Genomic DNA, 23167 nt, shown 5'->3' on the forward strand with positions numbered 1-23167 from the left:
GTATGTTAAGAGACAAGAGAATGGAGATGGACAAGCACGGCATGAACATTGGAGAATATAATGGCATTATAGGCAAAGGACATGCTTCTCGTCAGATTTCCAAAGAGTCTTCCATGGAACGCAATCCTTATTATGATAAGGTTAGTATTCTCTCCAGTTCTGGCCTTGTAACAGAAGCAGATGAATTGATAGGTACTTTTTATCACCCCAGCTAATTTTGTAGACTTGAGTGACACTAAAGTGGGATGTGAGGCTGATTTGATTCTGGCTATGGGCCATCACTACTCTTTATCTGGATTCCACTCTGGAAACAGGACCCTAATGTAAATTTAGAAGCTTTCAGAGAACCACTGACAGTAATGAAACTCCAATTGTTCATGTTTTATTGTACTTGTACTCGCTTATAAAGCTAGGAATTTGTGTCACTGGGATTTGAACGTAGGGGGATCGTCTTGTACATGGGCAATGTTGAGATATACTCAAAAATCTTTATCACCAGCTGCTTGTTCAAATGTTTTCCATCACAGTGTGGCTGTACTCACTTTGTATGCTGTATCTGGCAGAAGCCAGCCTTTGTAATGTGACTTGTTTGTGCATTATGGAATGCTTCTGTTGGTAGCAAGCCATTTAACTCTGCTTGTGAACTTCAAATAGATGCTAACCCGTCGTCTCTTCTCTTGTTCCTGCCATGTCCTGCCTTTCTGCTGCTGATGGGCTTTCCGTTGTGTGCCTTTTCCAACCCCGCTTCCCCTGCCCAGCTGTCTTTGTCTCTGTCCAATCAAGATGGCATTATAGCAGAAGAGCCCCAAATCTTACCGTACATGTCCACACCAAGCATGAAGCTTCCCCCTTCAAACAGTGCACTACCTAATCAGGCCCTTGGCTCAGTGGGGCTGGGCATGCAAAACTTGAATTCTGTTAGACAGGTGAGTCTGTTCACAAACTTCCATGTGCAGGGAGTCAACTCGACTGTGTTGAGAGATAACCTTCATTTCAGTGAAATATTTAGGGTTGTTCGAAACATTTCGCCCGTCCTTATTTTTGCTTAATTTTTTCTTGCCCCTTCTCGCCCTACCCCATTTTCCCACTCAAAACAGGCAGGCAATGTCTGGTGGTGTTGCTTTGAGGTGTTTGCTTGCAAGTTCATGTGCGACCTTCAGCTAGTCCCCTAGAATACTGGAGATCTTGTAATTTTAGCTCTTCTGGCACTTTCTTCCTGATTTGAGATTAGAAACTGGTACGAAATTATGGCACAAACCGGCAGCCAAAAGTAGAACTTAACAGCACAGAAAAAGGCAATTCGAACAATTTCTGTTGTGCCAGTTTACTGAAAGAGATACCTTAATCCCATTATATAAGCCTTTCCATGCACCCTCTTAAGTTTTCAACTTAAATATTTATCCACTTCAGTTAGAAGCTGTTATGGATCCCACCGTTTCTGTTCAAGCACACTGGAGCAGTGATGTATCATGTACCCAACAAAAAGCAGTTCCCGGATCACTGTACTTTGCAGACTCTCTGCAGCTCATTTAGGGATGGCTATCAGAGCATGTAGCAGCTATGAATGAGTAGTGCAGGTCATGATACTTTTTTTATGTGCAATATTTTGCTAATAGATCACTGGCTTGTTGAGTGCAAACAACACCTTCATTCGCCTAATTATTAGAACTGTCCTCATGGTTAGGGAAGTGATGGTGTTGAGAGTAATAAGCAATTCTTGTCTAAGAAAGGAAAGGAGCTGTGACCTGCCTCAGAGATCCCAACCTGGAATGGGGGTGGTTTTCTTTGCAGAAGGGGTGCAAGGTAGGTTAATTGGTGTCATTCCCCATCCCCTCCCCCACCAACATCACAGCTGAGTTGAAGTTGAAAAGAAATGAATTGAAACCACTTTCCTAATGTATTTTACATTTGTAATTTTTGCAGAAACTGAAGAGATAAGGGGTTGGTTGGTTGAAAGAAGAGTCGCAACTAGAAATTTGGGGATAGGTGGGTTCATTTTAAAAAGGTGAGAGGAAGCCATAGTTCAGTTTAAATCGGAAGGAACCTACACAGGCAATTATCAGTGCTGGGACTGTTGATATGAAGCCTGTTGAATGTTCAGTGCATTATTATTTCTTGTGTTTCCCTATACTGACTCTATATGTGGGTCTTTGTGCTATGAAGCTGCACTTCACGGACCTTTGCTCTGATGCTGCTTGTGCTCCCATTTACAGAATGGCAATCCGAATATATTTGGCGGCAGCAATGCAGCAGCACAAGCCAGGGGCATGCAACAGCCTCCAGCACAACCTCTTAACTCATCTCAGCCTAATCTCCGCGCTCAAGTGCCTCCTCCATTATTATCCCCTCAGGTACACAAACATTGATGTGATTTCCTTTGCTGTTCTCAGTTTTTATCCCCTTTTTTGTTCCATTGAGTTAATTGCAAGCAACAAGTGTTTGGCCACTTGCCAAATTTTCAATTTAATTCTTGGTGTGGGTGGTGAGCAAGTGTCCTTGGTTGTATTCATTAATAAGTAAAGTGGCTTGATGCCCCATTGGAACTCGTTCTAAATTATTTGGGAGGGAGATGTGGGAGGGACAATGCAGTAAATGCTTAACATCTTTATTTGTATCACCCAAGCAATGTTTTTTAATAGCAATGCGGTACTGTGTGACTTTATGTATCAGAAGTGTCTTTCCACACATCTGTCTCCAACTTCAGGAAGGTGGGTCTACTAAATGGGACTGTTGCATGTTTGGAATTAAAGGGCAGCTCGGGTCTGCCAATTCTACCTGACCCAAGCCTGACAGAACCACGTCTGAGCCCGACCCAGCCCGAGTCCTTCCATTTTTCTCCGCACCTGACCCGACCATCAGTTAACCTATCATCCGTTTTTCACTTTGCTGATCTGCACAAGCTTAAAATAACTAACAAAACAACCTTTCAAGCCCAAAAAGTACATTAACAATGGAGCCACTTACCTGAGGTTGTGATGGAGCGTGTCCGACCTGAGCCCAAATGCTGAACCTGGAAGTGCGACCTGACCCGAACCCGACACACGTCGGGTCCCGTTGTGTTTGGGTTGGGTAGCCAGCCTTTATTTGGAATGCAGAACTTTCTCTGCGTTCTTTGATTTTCGGAAGTACGGGCGTGTATGCCATAGTAACATAAAACAAGCTACAAAAAAAGAGCAGATAGATTTGTGTTGCTGGTTGACGATCGGTTGGGGTGATGGTGTACTTCCCCACTTGGTGGGAAGACTGGCCAGCTGGCTCTGGGCGCACCAGTGCCTGGGATGTCAAATATTCGGATGCATACTTGACAGGTGGCAACATCACAATATCTGCATGGTGCTGAGGGGAGGGTACAAGTCACTCTGGCTCACGCTGTAGTGGAGGGGATGGGGTGCTGTGGGGATGATTTGTCTTTTGAAATATGATTGATTTCTCAACCATGCATACTGCACTTTTTTAAAAACGTCTTACGAGCTTCCAAGTACCTGTAGAAACCACTAGAACTAAAGTTAGTTGTAGTCTGGCTACCAATTAACAACCAGCCAGAAAGGCTGAATGTTTAGAAAATGTTTGAATCCTAGTGGCCCATTTAAAAATTCTTTCCTTTTCTAAAAGGTTCCGGCATCATTACTGAAGTATGCAACAGCCAATGGGAGCCTAAACACTGCACTATTGAATTTTGGCCCCCAACAGGTAGCCATGCTGAACCAGCTCTCCCAGTTGAACCAGCTGTCTCAACTTTCACAGATCTCCCAGCTACAGGTACAGCAACAGTGTGTTTCTATGAACCTTCTGTATATGAGTAGAAAGCAGTGAACCAGTGTGCTCCTCCATTCAGCTCATCCCTAGAGTAGCTGTGCTATTTAGACTGAAAATCCCAGGTTCAACCCCTGATATGTACTGGGTTAGCTGATCTCCAGGCAGTGGTAGGGGTGTTGTAATGGGTCTCAGCGCCCTGTGTTAGTCTGGATTCTTTCTGATCACTATCAACGATCTCTACTGGAAACTGCTCATGGTGTTAGGTGAGGGCAGGGTCCACCACACTGTGGAGTTGGATATTGGGGCAGAGAGGTGATTGAAAGATAAGGTAAAGAGGAAGTGCCTGTGAACACTGCATCCCATATAGCAGCCAAAAAAAAAGCAGCATTTATTGGCAATGGATATTGAGCTCAGCCTATTTGACTTGCAGCATACGCATGCGTGTGGTCCATTCCTGGAGAGAATACCCTTGCCTTCTCTACCCCCGCACTCCCCACCTCCATCCGTTCCAAACACTTCCCCTTCCCAAACATCTCCCTAAGAAAATAGCTGCAAGTCGAACAGATTGGGATTTGTTCTGTGGCATGCAATTATTCAATCCATCTACCAATGTGGCAAGCAAATGGCAGGTACTTCGAAGGCAGATGTGATTTCTTTACTCGCAAGCCGCCACCCCCCACCCACCCTGGGCTGGGAGATACCACTGACTCATCCGTGTGGGAATCAAACTGAGAGGAGTTGGAAGACTGAACATTTCTCTAACCCTGTCATGCTGAGATTCCGTGCTTCAAGCATCAGTAAAAGCAAGCAAGGGAAAAAGAAAGGTACCTGTGTCTAATGCTGTCAGTCCATTGCAGAGTTAAGGAGAAACTGCCCTTTTCAGATGTGCAGATTTTCAGAGCAGATCCTAAACCAAGGGCATGGTGGACAACAGTTTCCACAATGGTTCCGGTGGAAGGTCACAGACTTGAAACATTAACTCTGTTTCTCCCTCCACAGATGCTGCCAGACCTGCTGAGTATTTCCACAATGTTTTTATTCCACAATGGTACTTCTCTGGCCCCAGGGCTCTGTCCATCAAGAAGGCTGTCTAACTGACCATTACCAGAGTAACCTAAACAGCCAGTCTACACCCAATGCTCCTCAAGCTTCTTAAGTACCAACATGGACAAGACATTCTGTGCCATTGGGTAATCCACCTCCCCCAGAGACCTAGAATACAATAATCTAAATATCTTCAAATGGGTTAAAACTGTAGAATGTGACAGGTTCAGCCCTGCTCGAAGACCAGTTTTTTGATGTCTAGTGTGCAATTAGTTTGAGCCATTGATTGCTCCATTTGACATTTTTATTGTCCTTGCTTAATATTAGCGACTGCTGCTTCAGCAACAGAAGGCACAGAATCAGAGGAATCTGCCTGGACCCATGCGTCAGTCTCAAGAACAGGTAAAGCCTGCTGCAAAATTCTCTGTAGAACTTGAGAACTCTAGAGATAAACTGTGACTGACTTAAGTATACGATTGATTTCAGTAAAGCCATGACCAAGTTGGGAAGTGTTCTGTGTCCTGGTGTATAAACTCTAATGTGTACCTTGCCCCTCGAAGAAAATTCTGTTGTTGGAGGGCTGGTGCCTGCACTGGTTCCTTTATTGGGGTGTGGGGTGGGGGAATGGCTGCACTGCAGCTGTGTTCAGTGGGGGGTGGCTGCACTGGGACTGTGTTGGGGATGGGGGCGTGGTGGCACTGTGGCTGTATTGAGTGGGGTAGTGGTGACTGAACTACGGCTGTGTTGGGGTTAGTGGCTGCACTGGGGCTATTTTGGGGGTGGTGGCTGCACTGGGGCGGTGTTCGGGGAGTTGGTGGCTGCAATGGGGCAGTGTTGGGGGAGTAGTTGGCTGCCCAGGGTCGGTGTTGGAGTAGTTGGCTGCATGGGCTGTGTTGGAGTTGGCTGCAGTGTTGGGGGAGTTGGTGGCTGCATAGGGTCTGTGTTGGGGGAGTAGTTGGCTGCACTGGGGCTGTGTTGGGGGAGTTGGCTGCACACGGGCTGTGTTGGGGGAGTTGGTGGCTGCACGGGCTGTGTTGGGGGAGTTGGTGGCTGCACGGGCTGTGTTGGGGGAGTTGGTGGCTGCACGGGCTGTGTTGGGGGAGTTGGTGGCTGCACGGGCTGTGTTGGGGGAGTTGGTGGCTGCACGGGCTGTGTTGGGGGAGTTGGTGGCTGCACGGGCTGTGTTGGGGGAGTTGGTGGCTGCACGGGCTGTGTTGGGGGAGTTGGTGGCTGCACGGGCTGTGTTGGGGGAGTTGGTGGCTGCACGGGCTGTGTTGGGGGAGTTGGTGGCTGCACGGGCGGTGTTGGGGGGGTTGGTGGCTGCACTGGGGCGGTGTTGGGGGAGTTGGTGGCTGCACTGGGGCGGTGTTGGGGGAGTTGGTGGCTGCACTGGGGCGGTGTTGGGGGAATAGTTGGCTGCACTGGGGCGGTGTTGGGGGAGTAGTTGGCTGCACTGGGGCGGTGTTGGGGGAGTAGTTGGCTGCACAGGGGCGGTGTTGGGGGAGTAGTTGGCTCTGCACGGGCTGTGTTGGGGGAGTTGGTGGCTGCACGGGCTGTGTTGGGGGAGTTGGTGGCTGCACGGGCTGTGTTGGGGGAGTTGGTGGCTGCACGGGCTGTGTTGGGGGAGTTGGTGGCTGCACGGGCTGTGTTGGGGGAGTTGGTGGCTGCACGGGCTGTGTTGGGGGAGTTGGTGGCTGCACGGGCTGTGTTGGGGGAGTTGGTGGCTGCACTGGGGCGGTGTTGGGGGAGTTGGTGGCTGCACTGGGGCGGTGTTGGGGGAGTTGGTGGCTGCAATGGGGCGGTGTTGGGGGAGTTGGTGGCTGCACTGGGGCGGTGTTGGGGGACTAGTTGGCTGCACTGGGGCGGTGTTGGGGGAGTAGTTGGCTGCACTGGGGCGGTGTTGGGGGAGTAGTTGGCTGCACAGGGGCGGTGTTGGGGGAGTAGTTGGCTGCACACGGGCTGTGTTGGGGGAGTTGGTGGCTGCACGGGCTGTGTTGGGGGAGTTGGTGGCTGCACGGGCTGTGTTGGGGGAGTTGGTGGCTGCACGGGCTGTGTTAGGGGAGTTGGTGGCTGCACTGGGGCGGTGTTGGGGGAGTTGGTGGCTGCACTGGGGCGGTGTTGGGGGAGTAGTTGGCTGCACTGGGGCGGTGTTGGGGGAGTAGTTGGCTGCACTGGGGCGGTGTTGGGGGAGTAGTTGGCTGCACAGGGGCGGTGTTGGGGGAGTAGTTGGCTGCACAGGGGCGGTGTTGGAGGAGTTGGTGGCTGCACTGGGGCAGTGTTAGGGGAGTTGGTGGCTGTACTGGGGCCGTGTTCGGGGAGTTGGTGGCTGCACTGGGGTGATGGTGGGGAGTGTTGGCTGTGTTGGGGGAGTTGGTGGCTGCACTGGGGTGGTGTTGGGGGAGTAGTTGGCTGCCCAGGGTCGGTGTTGGAGTAGTTGGCTGCATGGGCTGTGTTGGAGTTGGCTGCAGTGTTGGGGGAGTTGGTGGCTGCATAGGGTCTGTGTTGGGGGAGTAGTTGGCTGCACTGAGGCTGTGTTGGGGGAGTTGGTGGCTGCACGGGCTGTGTTGGGGGAGTTGGTGGCTGCACGGGCTGTGTTGGGGGAGTTGGTGGCTGCACGGGCTGTGTTGGGGGAGTTGGTGGCTGCACGGGCTGTGTTGGGGGAGTTGGTGGCTGCACGGGCTGTGTTGGGGGAGTTGGTGGCTGCACTGGGGCTGTGTTGGGGGAGTTGGTGGCTGCACTGGGGCGGTGTTGGGGGAGTTGGTGGCTGCACTGGGGCGGTATTGGGGGAGTTGGTGGCTGCACTGGGGCGGTGTTGGGGGAGTTGGTGGCTGCACTGGGGCGGTGTTGGGGGAGTAGTTGGCTGCACTGGGGCGGTGTTGGGGGAGTAGTTGGCTGCACAGGGGCGGTGTTGGGGGAGTAGTTGGCTGCACAGGGGCGGTGTTGGAGGAGTTGGTGGCTGCACTGGGGCAGTGTTAGGGGAGTTGGTGGCTGTACTGGGGCCGTGTTAGGGGAGTTGGTGGCTGCACTGGGGTGATGGTGGGGAGTGTTGGCTGTGTTGGGGGAGTTGGTGGCTGCACTGGGGTGGTGTTAGGGGAGTTGGTGGCTGCACTGGGGCGGTGTTAGGGGAGTTGGTGGCTGCACTGGGGCGGTGTTAGGGGAGTTGGTGGCTGCACTGGGGCGGTGTTAGGGGAGTTGGTGGCTGCACTGGGGCGGTGTTAGGGGAGTTGGTGGCTGCACTGGGGCGGTGTTAGGGGAGTTGGTGGCTGCACTGGGGCGGTGTTAGGGGAGTTGGTGGCTGCACTGGGGCGGTGTTAGGGGAGTTGGTGCTGCATTGGGGCGGTGTTAGGGGAGTTGGTGGCTGCACTGGGGTGGTGTTGGGGGAGTTGGCTGCACTGGGGCGGTGTTAGGGGAGTTGATGGCTGCACTGGGGCGGTGTTAGGGGAGTTGGTGGCTGCACTGGGGTGGTGTTAGGGGAATTGGCTGCACTGGGGCGGTGTTAGGGGAGTTGATGGCTGCACTGGGGCGGTGTAAGAGGAGTTGGTGGCTGCACTGGGGTGGTAGGGGAGTTGGTGGCTGCACTGGGGCTGTGTTGGGGGAGTTGGTGGCTGCACTGGGGTGGTGTTAGGGGAGTTGGTGGCTGCACTGGGGCGGTGTTAGGGGAGTTGGTGGCTGCACTGGGGCGGTGTTAGGGGAGTTGGTGGCTGCACTGGGGCGGTGTTAGGGGAGTTGGTGGCTGCACTGGGGCGGTGTTAGGGGAGTTGGTGCTGCATTGGGGCGGTGTTAGGGGAGTTGGTGGCTGCACTGGGGTGGTGTTGGGGGAGTTGGCTGCACTGGGGCGGTGTTAGGGGAGTTGATGGCTGCACTGGGGCGGTGTTAGGGGAGTTGGTGGCTGCACTGGGGTGGTGTTAGGGGAATTGGCTGCACTGGGGCGGTGTTAGGGGAGTTGATGGCTGCACTGGGGCGGTGTAAGAGGAGTTGGTGGCTGCACTGGGGTGGTAGGGGAGTTGGTGGCTGCACTGGGGCGGTGTTAGGGGAATTGGTGGCTGCACTGGGGCGGTGTTAGGGGAGTTGATGGCTGCACTGGGGTGGTGTTAGGGGAATTGGTGTCTGCACTGGGGCGGTGTTGGAGGAGTTGGTGGCTGCACTGGGGCGGTGTTGGGGGAGTGTTGGCTGCACTAGGCCGGTGTTGGGGAGGGAGCGGCGGCCGTGTTGGGGGCGGCTGCTGCCGCGCCAGGGCTGTGTTGGAGGAAGGGTTGTTTGATAGCACTGGGGCTGTGTTGGGGGATTTGGCTGCACTCGGGCTAAGTTGAAGGGGTGGTTTGGATGCACTGAGACTGTATTGGTGGATGGTGGCTGCGCTCATGCTGTTTAAGTTTTGTTGCTGTGTGTGAGTGTGCTCTAAATCTAAAGCTAAATGTATTTTGGTGGTCTTTAAAGAATTAAGCTTGAATTTCTGACTACCCCAACCAACCCCCCCCCCCTCCCCTTCCCCAACACCTCCATTACATGTTAAGCTCACCATCTCATCTAGCAGAGCTGTTTATTTCAAAAGGGGCAGCAATTTCGTTCCGGCAATGAAATAAAAACCTTATGCAACCTAGAAATTTCTAAAAATCACAGTGGATTTTAGAATGTTAAAGGTTTGTGTTGCTGATATTTGACGTGGGAAGGAGCTAACAATGTTTCCTAATAAACTCTATCTCTGCATTTAGGTTGTGCTGCCACTTAACATCTTTTTTTCCCTCCCCACATGTTCAGGCTGCTCGTGTGCTCAACATGCAACAGATGCTGCAACACTCCCGTCAACTGGATACAAGCCTTCTGAAGCAGCAGCCTCCGCCGCAACAGCAGCCAATGCATCAGCCCTCCATGAAGCCCTTCCCGGAGAACCTCATGCCCCCCACCCCTCACGAGCTGCAAACAAAAGAGCCGCCTTCGCTCACCTCGTACAGCAGCTACCCTTTAGGTGGGTTTCCCCAACCCAGTCCAGGGCAGTCTGATCCCACAGTGCCTCAAGCTGCTCACCTTTCCCACATACCCTTACACTATTCCATGCCCAGAATGTTTCTTCCTGACAGCAGCCCTAACCACAGCCTCCTCAGTCCTCCACTGTGTAATGCAAACAACCACATACCAGGTTCACCCATCCATCAACATGCAGGGAGGAAGGCTGCCACTCAAGAAAGGTCTATGTCAAGAGGTGAATAATCTGTTTGTATAATCTTTGGTCTACAAGCATATCCCAGAGTGAAACTGAAGGCTCCCCATTGAGTCTGGGTTGAGTGTTTTCCTTCGGCACTTGTCAGGTACTGGGCTAGCATCCCAAAGGCCGTTACTTTGGATCCCACCATGGGCACATTGTGGAATTGAATTCAATAAATCTGGTTATTTATTGGTTGGCCCGGGGGGGAAGTGACCGTGAAAAGCTGTTAGATTGTCATTTAACAAAAACCTAACTGGTTCACCACTGGCCTTTAGGGAAGGAAATCTGCCGCAACTACTTGGTCGATCCTACATGTGACTCTAATCCCACACTCTGAATGACAGGTCAGGCTCTGCTGTGAGTCTCTCCAGGGTAGAATGGCCTGCTGACAATTACTTGTCACACTCGATAAGCGAGGTACCAGTGAGCTGCTGCACTCTGTGTAACTATCTGAACAAGTCAGTGTCAATGGAGAGAAGGAGGGAGGATGTATACCATATGCGATTTTGTTACTTGGTCTGAGGAGTTGCATTGTTAACATTGCATCTTAAGGGTGTATGGGTCTGCCTTTTGCTCCCCTAACACAGAATTAATTTGCTTCCTTAGGCTTGAATCCAAACTTGAATGTACCCCTGGATTTTGGCAGTATTGTTAACCTGAAAGAGCCACAATCCCAACAGTCACGACTGAAGCAATGGACTGCCTCAGAGAACCTTCCTGTTAATTCCTCTCTAGATCAAAACTCCAGCAAACATGGTAAGGCATCAATGACTCACTGATATTCTGCCTGTTAATGTTAGTCCTTGGTCATTTGAATAGTTTACAGAGGCAATCTCTGGATTGTGGAATCCTGTGTCTTAGTAGAGACATGAATAGGGCCAGTTTATGCAGATGTTTGAGTTGTTGCCATCACACTTTTTTGTTTTGCAGTTTTGTGATAAAGTTTGCAACAAAGCATTTTTTTTCTTTCTATCCCCAGGTGCTACTTCAAGTGGTCTTAGTATTTGTTCTGGCAAGTTGCTTGAAGAATCTCCTTTTGGTCACTTTGACATTTCTATGAACTCTCTGGCCAGTCCTCCTGGATCTGTTGGAGATGGCTGGCCAAGTGCCAAATCACCCAGTGATAAGCTCTCTAGTAATGTTAATTGGCCACCAGGTAAGACATTGTGTACTCAGTAAGATTCAAGTCCACAATAGATGCAGAATTCTAAAACCAGGAGCTTCATGTGACTCCCAATCCAATTTCAGAATTCAGGGCATCAAAGTGATCCAGTCCCCAGTGAATGCACAGAACTGCTCTCAATTCAACAACAACTTTTATTTATATAGCAGCTTGAACGTGGTAAAACATCCCAAGGTGCTTCGCGGGTGCATTATAAAACAAAATATGACCGTGAGCTATTAGGGCAAATGACCAAAAGCTTGGTCAAAGAGGTAGGTTTTAAGGAGTGTCTTAAAGGAGGAACAGGTGGAGAGGTTTCGAGAAGGAATTTCCTAAAAATGCAATAATCTCCCTCAGGTATCTTGTGGCATAAGGCACGACTGCCCTGTGTGAGCTGTATTTGTGTGTGGTAATTTGAACACCGTGTATCCTTTCTGTAACGCTCACCTGAAATAACAAATATGAAACACTTAGGACTGGATTTTATGCACTCCCCTGTGGCAAGTTTGGAGGCGGGGAGGGCATTTAATCAGGCAGGATTGTGGCAGTTGGGGACCCCACCACCTTCCCGCCTCTACCCCGATTAAGTCCGTGGCAGGAAGGCCCCTGGACAGCCTTCCCACCCTGCCCCCAATTGAGGCTGTTGAGGGGCAACTAATGCTCAATTAAGGGCCTCTTCCTGCCATTGCTGGTATTAACCCAGCGGCAGGCGGGCCTGTTGCCACTCTGAGCACGACATGCAAACCCCTTCTGGGCTACTTGCTGGCTCCTGGTGGATAGGGTGGGGGGGGGGGGGGGTCCCTCTTTTAAAGGCCTTCAGTGCGATTGAGGGAGCTGGCATGGGGGTGGGTCATTGAGCGCCGCCACCCCAGCCCTTGCTGCCGACCTCCCTACACCTTCCTCATCCCGTGACCCCCTCTTCACGAAACCCCTTTCGCCATCACTTACCTGAGTCCAGGATTCAGCACTGACCCTGGCCTTGGGTGAATATCCTTCTCACAGCAGCTACCGCCTCTGGCTGACAGCTCGGTGGGCAGGACGTTAGCCCCCGAGGTCCTTGATTCCGGGAAAGGCCTGCCATGGTCCACTTAAGTGCCTGATTAGCACTTAATTCAGGGGGCCTTCCTGAAAGGTGATGCAGTGCGAGAGCCGGCAGATGACTTAATGTCACCTACATTAAGTACCGCCCTTAGAGTTTGCAGCTTGATCTCATTAGGATTTAATTGTGTGTACACTTTCAAATGAGCAGTCACATTTTATTTAATTCCCAATATATATGCCACCTTGCTATGGTCCAATGTTTATGGGATATGTTAGTGTTATGACAGAGGTCTCTAGGTGAATCAGTGGAACAGAACACACTGTGGTTTTGGTGCATCTATGCAAGAAGGGGAGGGGCAGTGGTTAGATTGGTGTTGGCCAGTGTTGTTGCTAGCATTTGGTTGCTCGTTATACTTGCCACATTGATAAAACCACATGCAGCAGTGCAAAATTCTACTCTCATTGATGCACAGAACTGCTTGGAAGTCCAGCCAATTGCATGGAGGCTCTTAACATCACAGATACTCTAAATGTATGACCTGTCGCACAACAAAAGGTGTAATATCACTATAGAGGTTTACAATACAGGACAGGGCCAGTTGGCCCATTGTATTTGCCAATTCTGGTTTCTAATGAAAGGTTCTACTTGAAATGTTAATCTGCAGCACAGACCAGTTCTACGGAGTACTGCTTCCACAGAGTACTAAACTCAGGGAATTTGGTGAGTGAGGGGGTCTTAAAGTTTGATCTCTCTCTAAAGTTTAGTTGAATTTTGCATTTAGTATTTAACTTAACGTTAACATTAAGATGAATGGGAAACTGAGACCTGTTGCTTGCAATTCCTGCGCCATGAGGGAATGTCAAGATACGGCATGTGTCTTGGTAGCCACTTGTGTATAAAGTTTATCCAGCTACTTGCACTCAGTCTCATGGCTTTTGTGTTTGAGGGGCAGCTGGAGTCACTGCGGAGCATCAGGGAGGCTGACAGTTTCCTGGGCCATACATTCCAGGAGGCAGCCACCCCACAGGCAGAGGGGGCTCAGGATGGATGGCCGTCCAAAAGAGTTGGAAGAGGTAGCAAGTGCAGTGATTTTCAGCATGTGCCACTCTCAAACTGGTACTCCGCATTGGAGACTGTGGGATGTGATGACACCTTGAAGGAATGTTGTCCATACCACGGCACCAGTGGGCAGGGGCGGGGGGATGGTAAAAAGAACAGCAAAGTGTTTTTAAAAAAAAAAATTCCATAGTTAGGAGGACAAGCAGGCATTGCTGTAACCATCATCCTGAGAGCTGCATGGTGTGTTGCCTCCCTGGTGCCTGGGTAAAGGACATCAGAGAGGGTGCAGAATATTCTGTAGGGGAAAGGGAGTGAGCCAGAAGTTGTGGTGCAAGTTAGTACCAATTTAACAGAGAGGGCAGGTATTGAGGTCCTACAGTCTAACTTTCAGGAGCTAGGGAGGAAGTTTAAAAAGTAGAACCTCAAAGGTAGAAATCTCTCATTACTCCCTGTGCCACATGCCAGTGAGTAGAAATATGAAAATAGAGGAGGATCAATGCGTAGCTTGAGGCATGGCACAAGAGGGAGGGATTCAGATTCTTGGGGCATTGGGGCCAGTTCTAGGGCAGGAGGCACCTATTCAAAAAGAACAGGTTGCACCTCAACATGGTTGGGACCAGTGTCTTTATGGGAGGTTCACTCTTGTGGTTGATGGGTATAGAAGTAGAAAAGAGGAATAAGGTGCATAAAGGATTGGGAGTGTTAGGTAGTACTAGAGAAGGAAGTACAATATTAGATAGGAGCAGATGAGAAGGACTACGAAGAATACAAAGACAGATTTCGAATGCATGTATGTAAACACATCAAGTGTGGTGAATGAAGTTGGTGAGCTACAACCACAAATAGCTGTGTGGCAATAATATAAACATGGCTTAAAAATAGTGAGGACTGGATGCTTAATATTCACGGATGCAAAGTGTTCAGAAAAGATAGGGAAGGAAGAAAGGGAGATGGATTGGCAGTACTGATTAGGGAAGACATTGTCATGTTGGAAAGAGAGGATGTCTTTGAGGGGGCAAGGATGGAATCCATTTGGTTACAGTTGAGCAGCGAAAGGTCTCAGTGTCAGCTTGGATAATTGGCTTAAGGACAGAAAACACGAGTCATGGTAAATGGTTGCTTTTGAGACTGGTGGATGGTAGGCAGTGGTTTTCCCCAAGTTTGTGATAAGGACCAGACCTTTTTTTATATTTATAAATAATTTGGATATTGGAATACAGAGTAAAACTTACAGGTGTGGCAGACAGTGAGGATACCAATCAACTACAACAGGTCATAGATAGGCTAGCAGAATAGGCAGACTAGTGGCAGATGGAATTTAATAAACAAGTGTGAGGTGATGCATTTTGGCAGAAGGGATAGGTAGGTGCAACATGTACTAACTGGCACAGTTCTGAAGAGTATACAGGGACAGAGGGACCTGGGGCGGCTTGTGTATAGATCTTAGAAGGTGGCAGGACATATTGGGAGAGTAATTTGCAAAGCATATGGAATCTTGGGCTTCATATGTTGAGTACAAAAGCAGTGACCTTAGGCTGAACCTTAATGAAGCTCTGGTTAGGCCACAACTAGAGTATTGTGACCAGTTTTGGTCACCACACTTTAGGAAGGATGTGAAGGTCCTTGAAAGAATTAGAGATTAAGATGAAGAAAAAAGGGTGTGGTTATGACATGCCAAGTGGATAGCACAACTGAGAACCAGGTGGAGTTTAGAAGGTTGAGGAGAAGTGAAAAAGCAAATAAGAAAAGCCAAGAGGAAGTATGAAGAGAGACTGGCAGCTAATATAAAAGGGAATCCAAAAGTCGTCTTTGTGCATCTTAATAGTAAAAGGCTGGTGAAAGGATGAGTGGGGCTGTTTAGGGGCCAAAAAGAGGTTTTATACATGGAGGCAAGGGTCATGGCTGAGGTATTAAATGAATACTTTGTCTTTCAAGGAAGATGCTGTGCAGGTCATGGTGAAAGAAGGGGTAATTCAGACACTTGGAAGGGTTTAAAATTGATGAGATATTGTATAGGCTAGCTGTACTTTTGATAAGGCATCAGGACCGGATGAGATGCATCCAAGGATACTGAGGGAAGTGAAAGTGCAAATTGCGGAGGCACTGGCCATAATCTTCCAATCCTACTTCGATTCAGGGGTGGTGCCAGAGGCCTGGAGAACTTAAAATGTTTACACCCTTTTTTGAACAAGGGTGTAAAGATAAAGCCCAGCAACTACAGGCCAGTCAGTTTAACCACAGTGATGCGGAGGCTTCTAGAAACAATAATTCAGGGCAAAATTAATAGTCACTTGAGCAAATGCGGGTTAATTAGGGATAACCAGCATGGATTGTGATGGGCAAATTGTGTTCAACTAACTTGGATGGAGTTTTTTTAATGAGGTACCAGAGGAGGTTGATCAGGGCAGTGCTGTTGATGTGGTGTACATGGACTTCCAAAAAGCATTTGATAAAGTGCCGCACAGATTTATGAGTGAAGTAAGAAAAGGGACGGTAAGATACATGGGTACAAAATTGGCTGAGTGACAGGAAACAGTAGTGGTTATGGATGTTTTTCGGACTGGAGGAAGGTTTGTCGTGGAGTTCCTCAAGGGTCAGGTGTTGGGACCCTTGCTGTTCCTGGTGTATATTGATGACCTGGACTTTGGTGTACAGGGCACAATTTCAAAATTTGCATATGATACAAAACTTGAAAACACAGTGAACTGCAAGCATGATAGTGTAGAACTTCAAAAGGACGTAGACAGAGTGGTGGAATGGGCCGACAAGTAGCAGATGAAATTTAACGCAGAGAAGTGTGATTCATTTTAGCAGGAAGAAAGCGGAGAGACAATATAAAATGGTGCAATTCTAAAGGAGCAGAGGGATCTGGCTGTTTATGTGCATAAATCATTGAAGGTGGCAAGAAAAGTTGAGAGAGGGGTTAATAGAGCATGCAGCATCCAAGGCTTTATTAATCAGGGCATAGAGTACAAAAGCAAGGAAGTTAAATGTTAAACTTGTATAGAATACTGGTTCGACCTCAAATGGAGTATTGTGTCCAGTTCCGGTGCCATGCTTTAGGAAAGATGTGAAGGTATTGGAGAGAATGCAGAAAAGGTTCATGAGAATGATTCCAGGGATGAGGAACTTCCTTCTGTGCCATAAATGACTCTGACTCTAAGTTGAAACTGTCTTTGGACAAGAGAAGGTTGAGAGGAGATTTGATGGAGGTATTCAAAATCATGAGTCTGGACAGGGTAGATAGGGAAAAACTGTTCCCTTGGCAGAGGGGTCGAGAACAAGAAGACACAGATTTAAGGTGATTGCCAAAAGAAGCAATAGCGACATGAGGAAAAACTTTTTCACACAGCGAGTGGTTAAGATCTGTAATGTACTGCCTGAGATTGTGGGGGAGGCAGGTTCAATCGAGGCATTTAAGAGGGAATTGAATTGTTATCTGAAAAGGAAGAATGTGCAGGGCTACGGCGAGAAAGCTGGGGAGCGGCACTGGGTAAACTGTTCTTTCGGAGAGCTGGCGCAGACACGACGGGCCGAATGGCGGCCTCCTGTGATGTAACGATTCAGTGATTCTGAGAGGGTGAAGAGAATTACCAGAACAGTTGCAGGGATGTGGAATTTTGGCTATAAAGTAACATTGAGAGACGGGAGTTCTCCTTGGGGCAAAGGAGGTTGAGGGGAGATCTGATGGAGTACAAAGTTGACTGTTTAGATAAGGTAGAGAAAGAAAAGCTGTTCCTATTAGCTAATGGTACATGGACTGGGGGCACAGATTGAAGGTTTTGGGCAAGAGATGCAGGGGGAAAGTGAGGAAGAGATTTTTTTACGCAACAAGTGGTAGGTAGTGAGCTGGAACTCAGTGCCTACAAGCGTTGTGGAAGCGGAGATGATCAATCATTTCAAAAGGAAATTGGATCGGCACTTGAGGGAAATTAACTTTGCAGGGCTACGGGGATTGGGGGGGTGGGTGGGAGTGGAACTAAAAGGATTGCTCTACTGAGAGCTGGCATGGACTAGATGGGCTGAACAGCCTCCTTCTGTGCCTTCATGATTCTGTCTATTTCAGCTGCAAACTGACCAGTGGGTTTCTAGTTTATTTTCCTCAGTTTGACTTCCAGAATTAAAGGCATCAAGGAGTATGGGGATAGTGTGGGAAAATGGCATTGAGGTAGAATATCAGCCATGATCTAGTTAAATGGTGGAGCAGGCTCATATTTCCTGTTAAACATGGACTGTGTGGAAGCAGTGGGATTGATGGACCAAATGACCTTTTCTTCCAAGCATTAAAGTATTATTCTTTAAAGTGTTAAAAAATAAATAAGGGAAAAACATTCACCGGCTGGGTGAACTACCAGTGCACTGAGATACTGGTGAGTTGTGTGTTCTCTATGCACTGAGTTTCAGATCTGTGGGTTCCTCTGTTCAGAGTCCCTGAGTCTAAGTGTTTTCCCAGGATCTGGCACCCTCTAGAATACTCACCTTCACTGTTTGATGATTCTTCCAACTAGAGTTTCGCCCTGGTGAGCCTTGGAAAGGTTATCAAAACATTGACCCTGAAACTGACCCTTACGTCACTCCTGGAAGTGTGATGACTAGTCTTTCGATCTCTACTGCCCGGGATCTTGACCTCCTCAGGGACAGGAACAATGGTAGGTGTCATCCTTGAAATGTGTTCTTTCAACAACAACTTATATTTATATAGCACCTTTAATGTAATAAATAGTCCCAAGGTGCTTCACAGGAGTATTATCAAACAAACTATGCCACCAGGCCACATACGATATTAGGTCAGATGACCAAAAGCTTGGTCGAAGAGGTAGATTGTAAGAAGTGTCTTAAGGAGAAAAGCGAGCTAGAGGGGTGTAGTGAGGAAAGTCCAGAACTTGGGGGCCTAGGCACCAATGGTCGAGCAATTAAGATTGAGGATGCTGAAGAGGCTAGAATTAGATAAGTGCAGATATCTCGGAGTGTTGTGGGGCTGGAGGACATTAGAGAGAGGGAGGGGCAAGGTCATTGGGGGATTTGAAAACAAAGATGACATTTTTAAAATAAAGATGTTGCTTGACCAGGAGCCAATCTAGATCAAGTACAGGGCTGATAGGTGAATGGGACTTGGTGCAAGTAAGAGCATGGGCAGCAGAGTTTTGGATGACCGCAAGTTTGCGGAGGATAGAATCTGGAAGGCTAGCCAGGAAGTAGTCAAGTCTAGAGGTAACAAAGGCATGAATGAGGGTTTCAGCAGCAGATGAGATGAAGCACGGGCGAATTCGGGCAATATTACAGAGGTGAGAATATGCAGTGTTAGTGCGGATATTTTATCAGAAGCTTATCTCAGAGTCAAATATGACACTGAGGTTACTAACAGTCTGGTTTAGTCTCAGACTGTTGGCAGGGAGGGGGAAGGAGTTTGGAGAGGGGACTGAAAATGATTGTTTCGGTCTTCCCAATATTTAATTGGAAGAAATTTCTGCCCATCAGGTACTGGACACTGGATAAGCAGAATGATTCAACAGTGGAGGAGTCAAGAGAGGTGATGGTGTGGTAGAGCTGGGTGTCCATACCATACGAATTAGGCGCAGAAGTGGGCCATTCGGCCTATCGAGCTTGCTGTGCCATTCAATAAGATCATGGGTGATCTGTTTCTGTCTCGAGTTCCACATTCCCATCTACCCCCAATAATCTTAGATTCTTGTTAGGCAAGGGAATCAATCTACCTCCGCCTTAAAAATATTCCATGACCCCGCCTTCTCCACCTTCTGAGGCAGAAAATTCCTAAGTCGCACAACCCTCAGAGAAAATTTCTCCTCGGCTCTGTCCTAAAAGGGTGTCCCCTAACTTTAAAATAGTGCCCCCTAGTTCTGGACACCCCCACAAGAGGAAACATCCTTTCCATATCCACCTTTCAAGACTGTTCAGAATCTTATATACTTCAATCAAGTATCCCCTCACTCTTCTAAACTCCAGTGAAAACAAGCCCAGTCTGTCCAACCTTTCCTCATAAGACAACCTGCTCATTCCAGGTATCAATCTAGTAAACTTCCTCTGAACCGCCTCCAATGCATACACATCCATCCTTAAATAAGGAGATTAAAAACTGCACACAGTATTCGAGATGTGATCTCACCAATGTCCTGTATAACTGAAGCATAACATCCTTACTTTTATTTTCAATTCCTCTCGTAATGAAGGATAGCATTCCATTAGACTTCTTTATTACTTGCTGTACCTGCATACTAACTTTTTGTGACTCATGCACTAGAACACCGATATCCCACTGCACCTTGGAATTCTGCAGTTGTTCCCCGTTTAAGTAATGCTCCTGCGTTTTTATTCTTCCTACTAAAGTGAACAACTTCACATTTTCCCACATTATACTCCATCTGCCAGATTTTTGCCCACTCAACCTATCTATATCGGTCTGCAAGCTCCTTATGTCCTCTTCACAACATACTTTCCTACATATCTTAGTGTCATCTGCAAATTGAGCTACCATGCCATCGCTCCCCTCATCTAAGTCATTGATATAAATTGTAAAAAATTGAGGCCCCAGCACAGACCCCTGCGGGACTCCACTCATCACATCCTGCCAATCAGAAAAGGACCCCTTTATGCATACTCTCTGTTTTCTGCCAGCCAATCTTCTATCATGCTAATATGTTAGCTCCTGCACCATGACCTCCTATTTTGCGCAATTACCTTCTATGTTGCACCTTGTCAAATGCCTTCTGGAAATCCAAGTACAGTATGTCAACGGGCTTCCCTTTATCCGCAGCGCACGCTACTCCTTCAAAGAACTCCAATTGTAAACCGTGGCGCGGAGTCAACTCCCCCTTGGCCCCTTTATTCCCTTCGCCCACTTGATCCTGGCCGTCACGTGGGACTAAATCCTCTTAATTCAGGCTCAGGCTGGGTGTTTGGGATATCGGGGTTACAGGAGAGCCACCCTCCACCTAATCCACCAGCTACGGTTAATGGCTTAGTACCAAGAGGAGGAAACTCAGTCCTTTCTTTAACTATCAATTTACTTTATTCACGTTGTTGTACAACGTAAGAATAAGGTTTATACACTTGGTTAGATAAAAGCATGCAACTCAAACTGGGTTATACAGTTAATGACAAAGCTAGCTAGAATCGATGCGCACACCCACTAGGTTCCTCTGACCTTACCTGACCTAGTCACAGAAAACAAAGGATAATACCCGAAAAAGGGGAGAGCTGACGCTGGTCAGGCGTTCCGTTCTCTCTCTTTTTTACGTCGTCGCCGCGTTGCTGACGCAGGGTCTTCCACTTCCGCGATGGTTGGTGTCCGGAGTTTCTCGCTGGCTCTATGCCCGAGATTCTCCATACTTATTCTCTTTCTTATCTCTTAGAGCTGTGCTGTCTCTTTCCTGTCGGTTTAGGCCTGCTCACCTCATTTGTATCTTCTCCTTATTGGCCCAGGCCCAAAGACCCCGGTATCACTCCGTGTCCAAATAAGCCTCTATTCCTGTGATCTCTCTCTTGTCTTTCACATAAATGAATTAGTTCAAACTGGTTTTTACCAGCACAGGCCAGTGTCTGAGCTCAGGTTACTTAAGTTCATGAGCTGTTCAGCAGTGTCTGAGCTCAGGTTACTTCAGTTCATGAGCTATGCAGCAGTTTGTAACAGATTCAGTACTACTTGCAGCCCCTGGCCAGCACAATAAATTGGTTAAACATGATTTCCTTTTCACAAAACCATGCTGACTATTCCCACTTATCTTGAGTTTTTCTAAGTGCTCAGCTATAGTCTTCTTAATGATCGATTCTAACATCTTCCCCACAACAGACGTCAAGCTAACTGACCTATAGTTACCTGTTTTCTGCCTCTACCCCGCCCCCCTCTCCCCACCCTTCTTGAATAGAGGGGTTATATTTGCTACTTTCCAGTCTGATGGAACCTTTCCAGAATATAGCGAATTTTGAAAAATTAGCACCAATGCATTTGCTATCTCATTAGCCACCTCTTTTAAGACCCTAGGATGAGGCCCATCAGGACCCGGGGACTTGACGGTCTGCAGCTTCATCAGTTTGTTCAGTACCGTTTCCCTGGTGATAGCAACTTCAAGTTCCTCTCTTCCTTCCACCTCCTGATTTACAGCTATTACTGTATCCTCTATAGTGAAGACAGAAGCAAAATACTTGTTCATTTCATCTGCCATTTCCTTATTATCGATTAGCTCCCTATTCTCACTCTCCAGAGGGCCAACACTCACTTTACTTACTCTTCCTTTTGAAATACACAGAGAAACTCTTGCTTCCTCTCATACTCTAATTTCTTTCTCCTGATTAACCTTTTACTCATTCTCTGCCATCAGTGTCCATGTGAAAACTAACACTCTACTTTCGGGTGATGTTGCCAGGAGGAAGCATGTGGATGAGAAATAGGAGGGGGCGAATGATGGATGCTTTGGGGATACCAGAGGGAACCGTGTGGGAGCAGAAAGGGAAGCCACTGCAAGTGATGCTCTGGATGCGATTAGATAAGAAATGGAACCAGGTGAGAGCAGTCCCCCTCAGCTGGTTAACAACAGAGAGGCTTTGGAGGAGGAGTTGTGGTCAACCATGTTAGATGCTGCAGACAGGACGAGGGGGGATAGTTTACCTTTGTCACGGTCACGTAGGATGTCATTTGTGACTTTGATCAGAGCCATTATGGTACTCAGGCAGCGGAGGAAACTTGATTGTAGAGATTCACACATGGAGTTCCGAGAAAGATGGGCACAGATATGGGAGGTGACAGCACTTTTAAGGACTTTGGAGAGGAAAGGGAGGTTGGAGATGGGGTGGCACTTTGCAAGGACACTGTGGTCAAGGGTTGGTTTTTGAGGAGGGATCGATGATGGCAGATTTAAAGGAGAGAGAGAGACAGCACCTAAAGTTCAGCTAAAGGTATATTAAGCATGCATCTCTTCACTGGAAAGTGAATCGTGTTCCAGAGACTAACATAATTTCTTATTCTCAAGACAATTCCTTAGAGGAAGAAACAAGTCTGAGGCATCTGATGATTTGCCTTCACAGTATTGCCCACCACTCATTCACTGCCCTCCCAACCTCCAATTGCACCACCCAGTTGTGTGCTACTTCAAGACTTGCATTTATAGCATCTTTCACAACCTCAAGATGGCCTAAAGCTCTTTATAACCAATGAAATTACTTTGTGTAGTCACTGTTGTAATGTAGGTAATGTGGCAGTCAGTTTGTGCACTGTAACTTCCCCCAAGCAACATTGTAATATGACCAGATAATCTGCTTTAGAGGTGTTGGTTGAGGAATAAATATTGGCTTGGACAGCAGGAGAACGCCCCATTCTTCAAATAGTGCTGCAAAATCTTTTGTGTCCACCTTGAGAGGGTATGTGGGGCCTCGGTTTAACAGCTCATCCAAAAGTGCAGCTCTGCTTCTGCAGTAGATTTAGTGTGGATGAATTCTCTGGAGTGGGACTTCAATCCGCAACTTTTTGACTCTGAGGTACGAATGCTACCCTTTGAGCGACAGCTGATACTTTACCAACCTAACCTGTGGGTGTAATTGTCAAGTGACTTCCTGTGGCTATTCAACGCTAAAGCAGCATTTTCTAGCAGGTGAATATCTGTTCCATTGGGGAAATTGCCTAAAGTGAAGTCAGTGTGAAACAGGTCAATGTTTAAAACATACAGTGCATGACTGGCTTCTCTGATGAGGAAGGGAAAGTTCCTGGGTGAGAGCACTGATGCTTTGGGAAAAATTGTGTGTTTTGTGTTTAAAAATCTCAATTTTTAGATTTTACTGCACTCACCTACCTCATCATTTAACAGCCAGAAGGAACAGTTTTGCTTATGTATTTTTTCTGTTTTTTTAATGTATTTCCTGTGTTTAATTAATTTGTGTGCGCAGCTCCCAA

At 48.0% G+C, this 23167-nt stretch overlaps 1 protein-coding gene across 5 annotated transcripts in view; it reads left to right on the plus strand.

Moving 5' to 3' along the window:
* LOC137383332 (trinucleotide repeat-containing gene 6A protein-like) overlaps nt 1-23167 on the plus strand; it is a 193173-nt gene that overhangs the window by 148389 nt on the left and 21617 nt on the right. For 3 of the 5 annotated variants that reach the window (XM_068056022.1, XM_068056024.1, XM_068056023.1), the window contains 8 exons: nt 1-140; nt 2214-2351; nt 3613-3759; nt 5128-5202; nt 9559-10000; nt 10610-10759; nt 10983-11159; nt 17775-17915. In XM_068056022.1, coding sequence (XP_067912123.1) covers nt 1-140; nt 2214-2351; nt 3613-3759; nt 5128-5202; nt 9559-10000; nt 10610-10759; nt 10983-11159; nt 17775-17915 — 1410 coding nt within the window. The remainder of the gene's footprint in view (nt 141-2213; nt 2352-3612; nt 3760-5127; nt 5203-9558; nt 10001-10609; nt 10760-10982; nt 11160-17774; nt 17916-23167) is intronic. The other 2 variants (XM_068056025.1, XM_068056027.1) reach the window with 1 other exon arrangement.

This window comes from Heterodontus francisci, chromosome 24 (assembly GCF_036365525.1).
Source record: "Heterodontus francisci isolate sHetFra1 chromosome 24, sHetFra1.hap1, whole genome shotgun sequence".
Lineage (NCBI taxonomy): Eukaryota > Metazoa > Chordata > Chondrichthyes > Heterodontiformes > Heterodontidae > Heterodontus > Heterodontus francisci.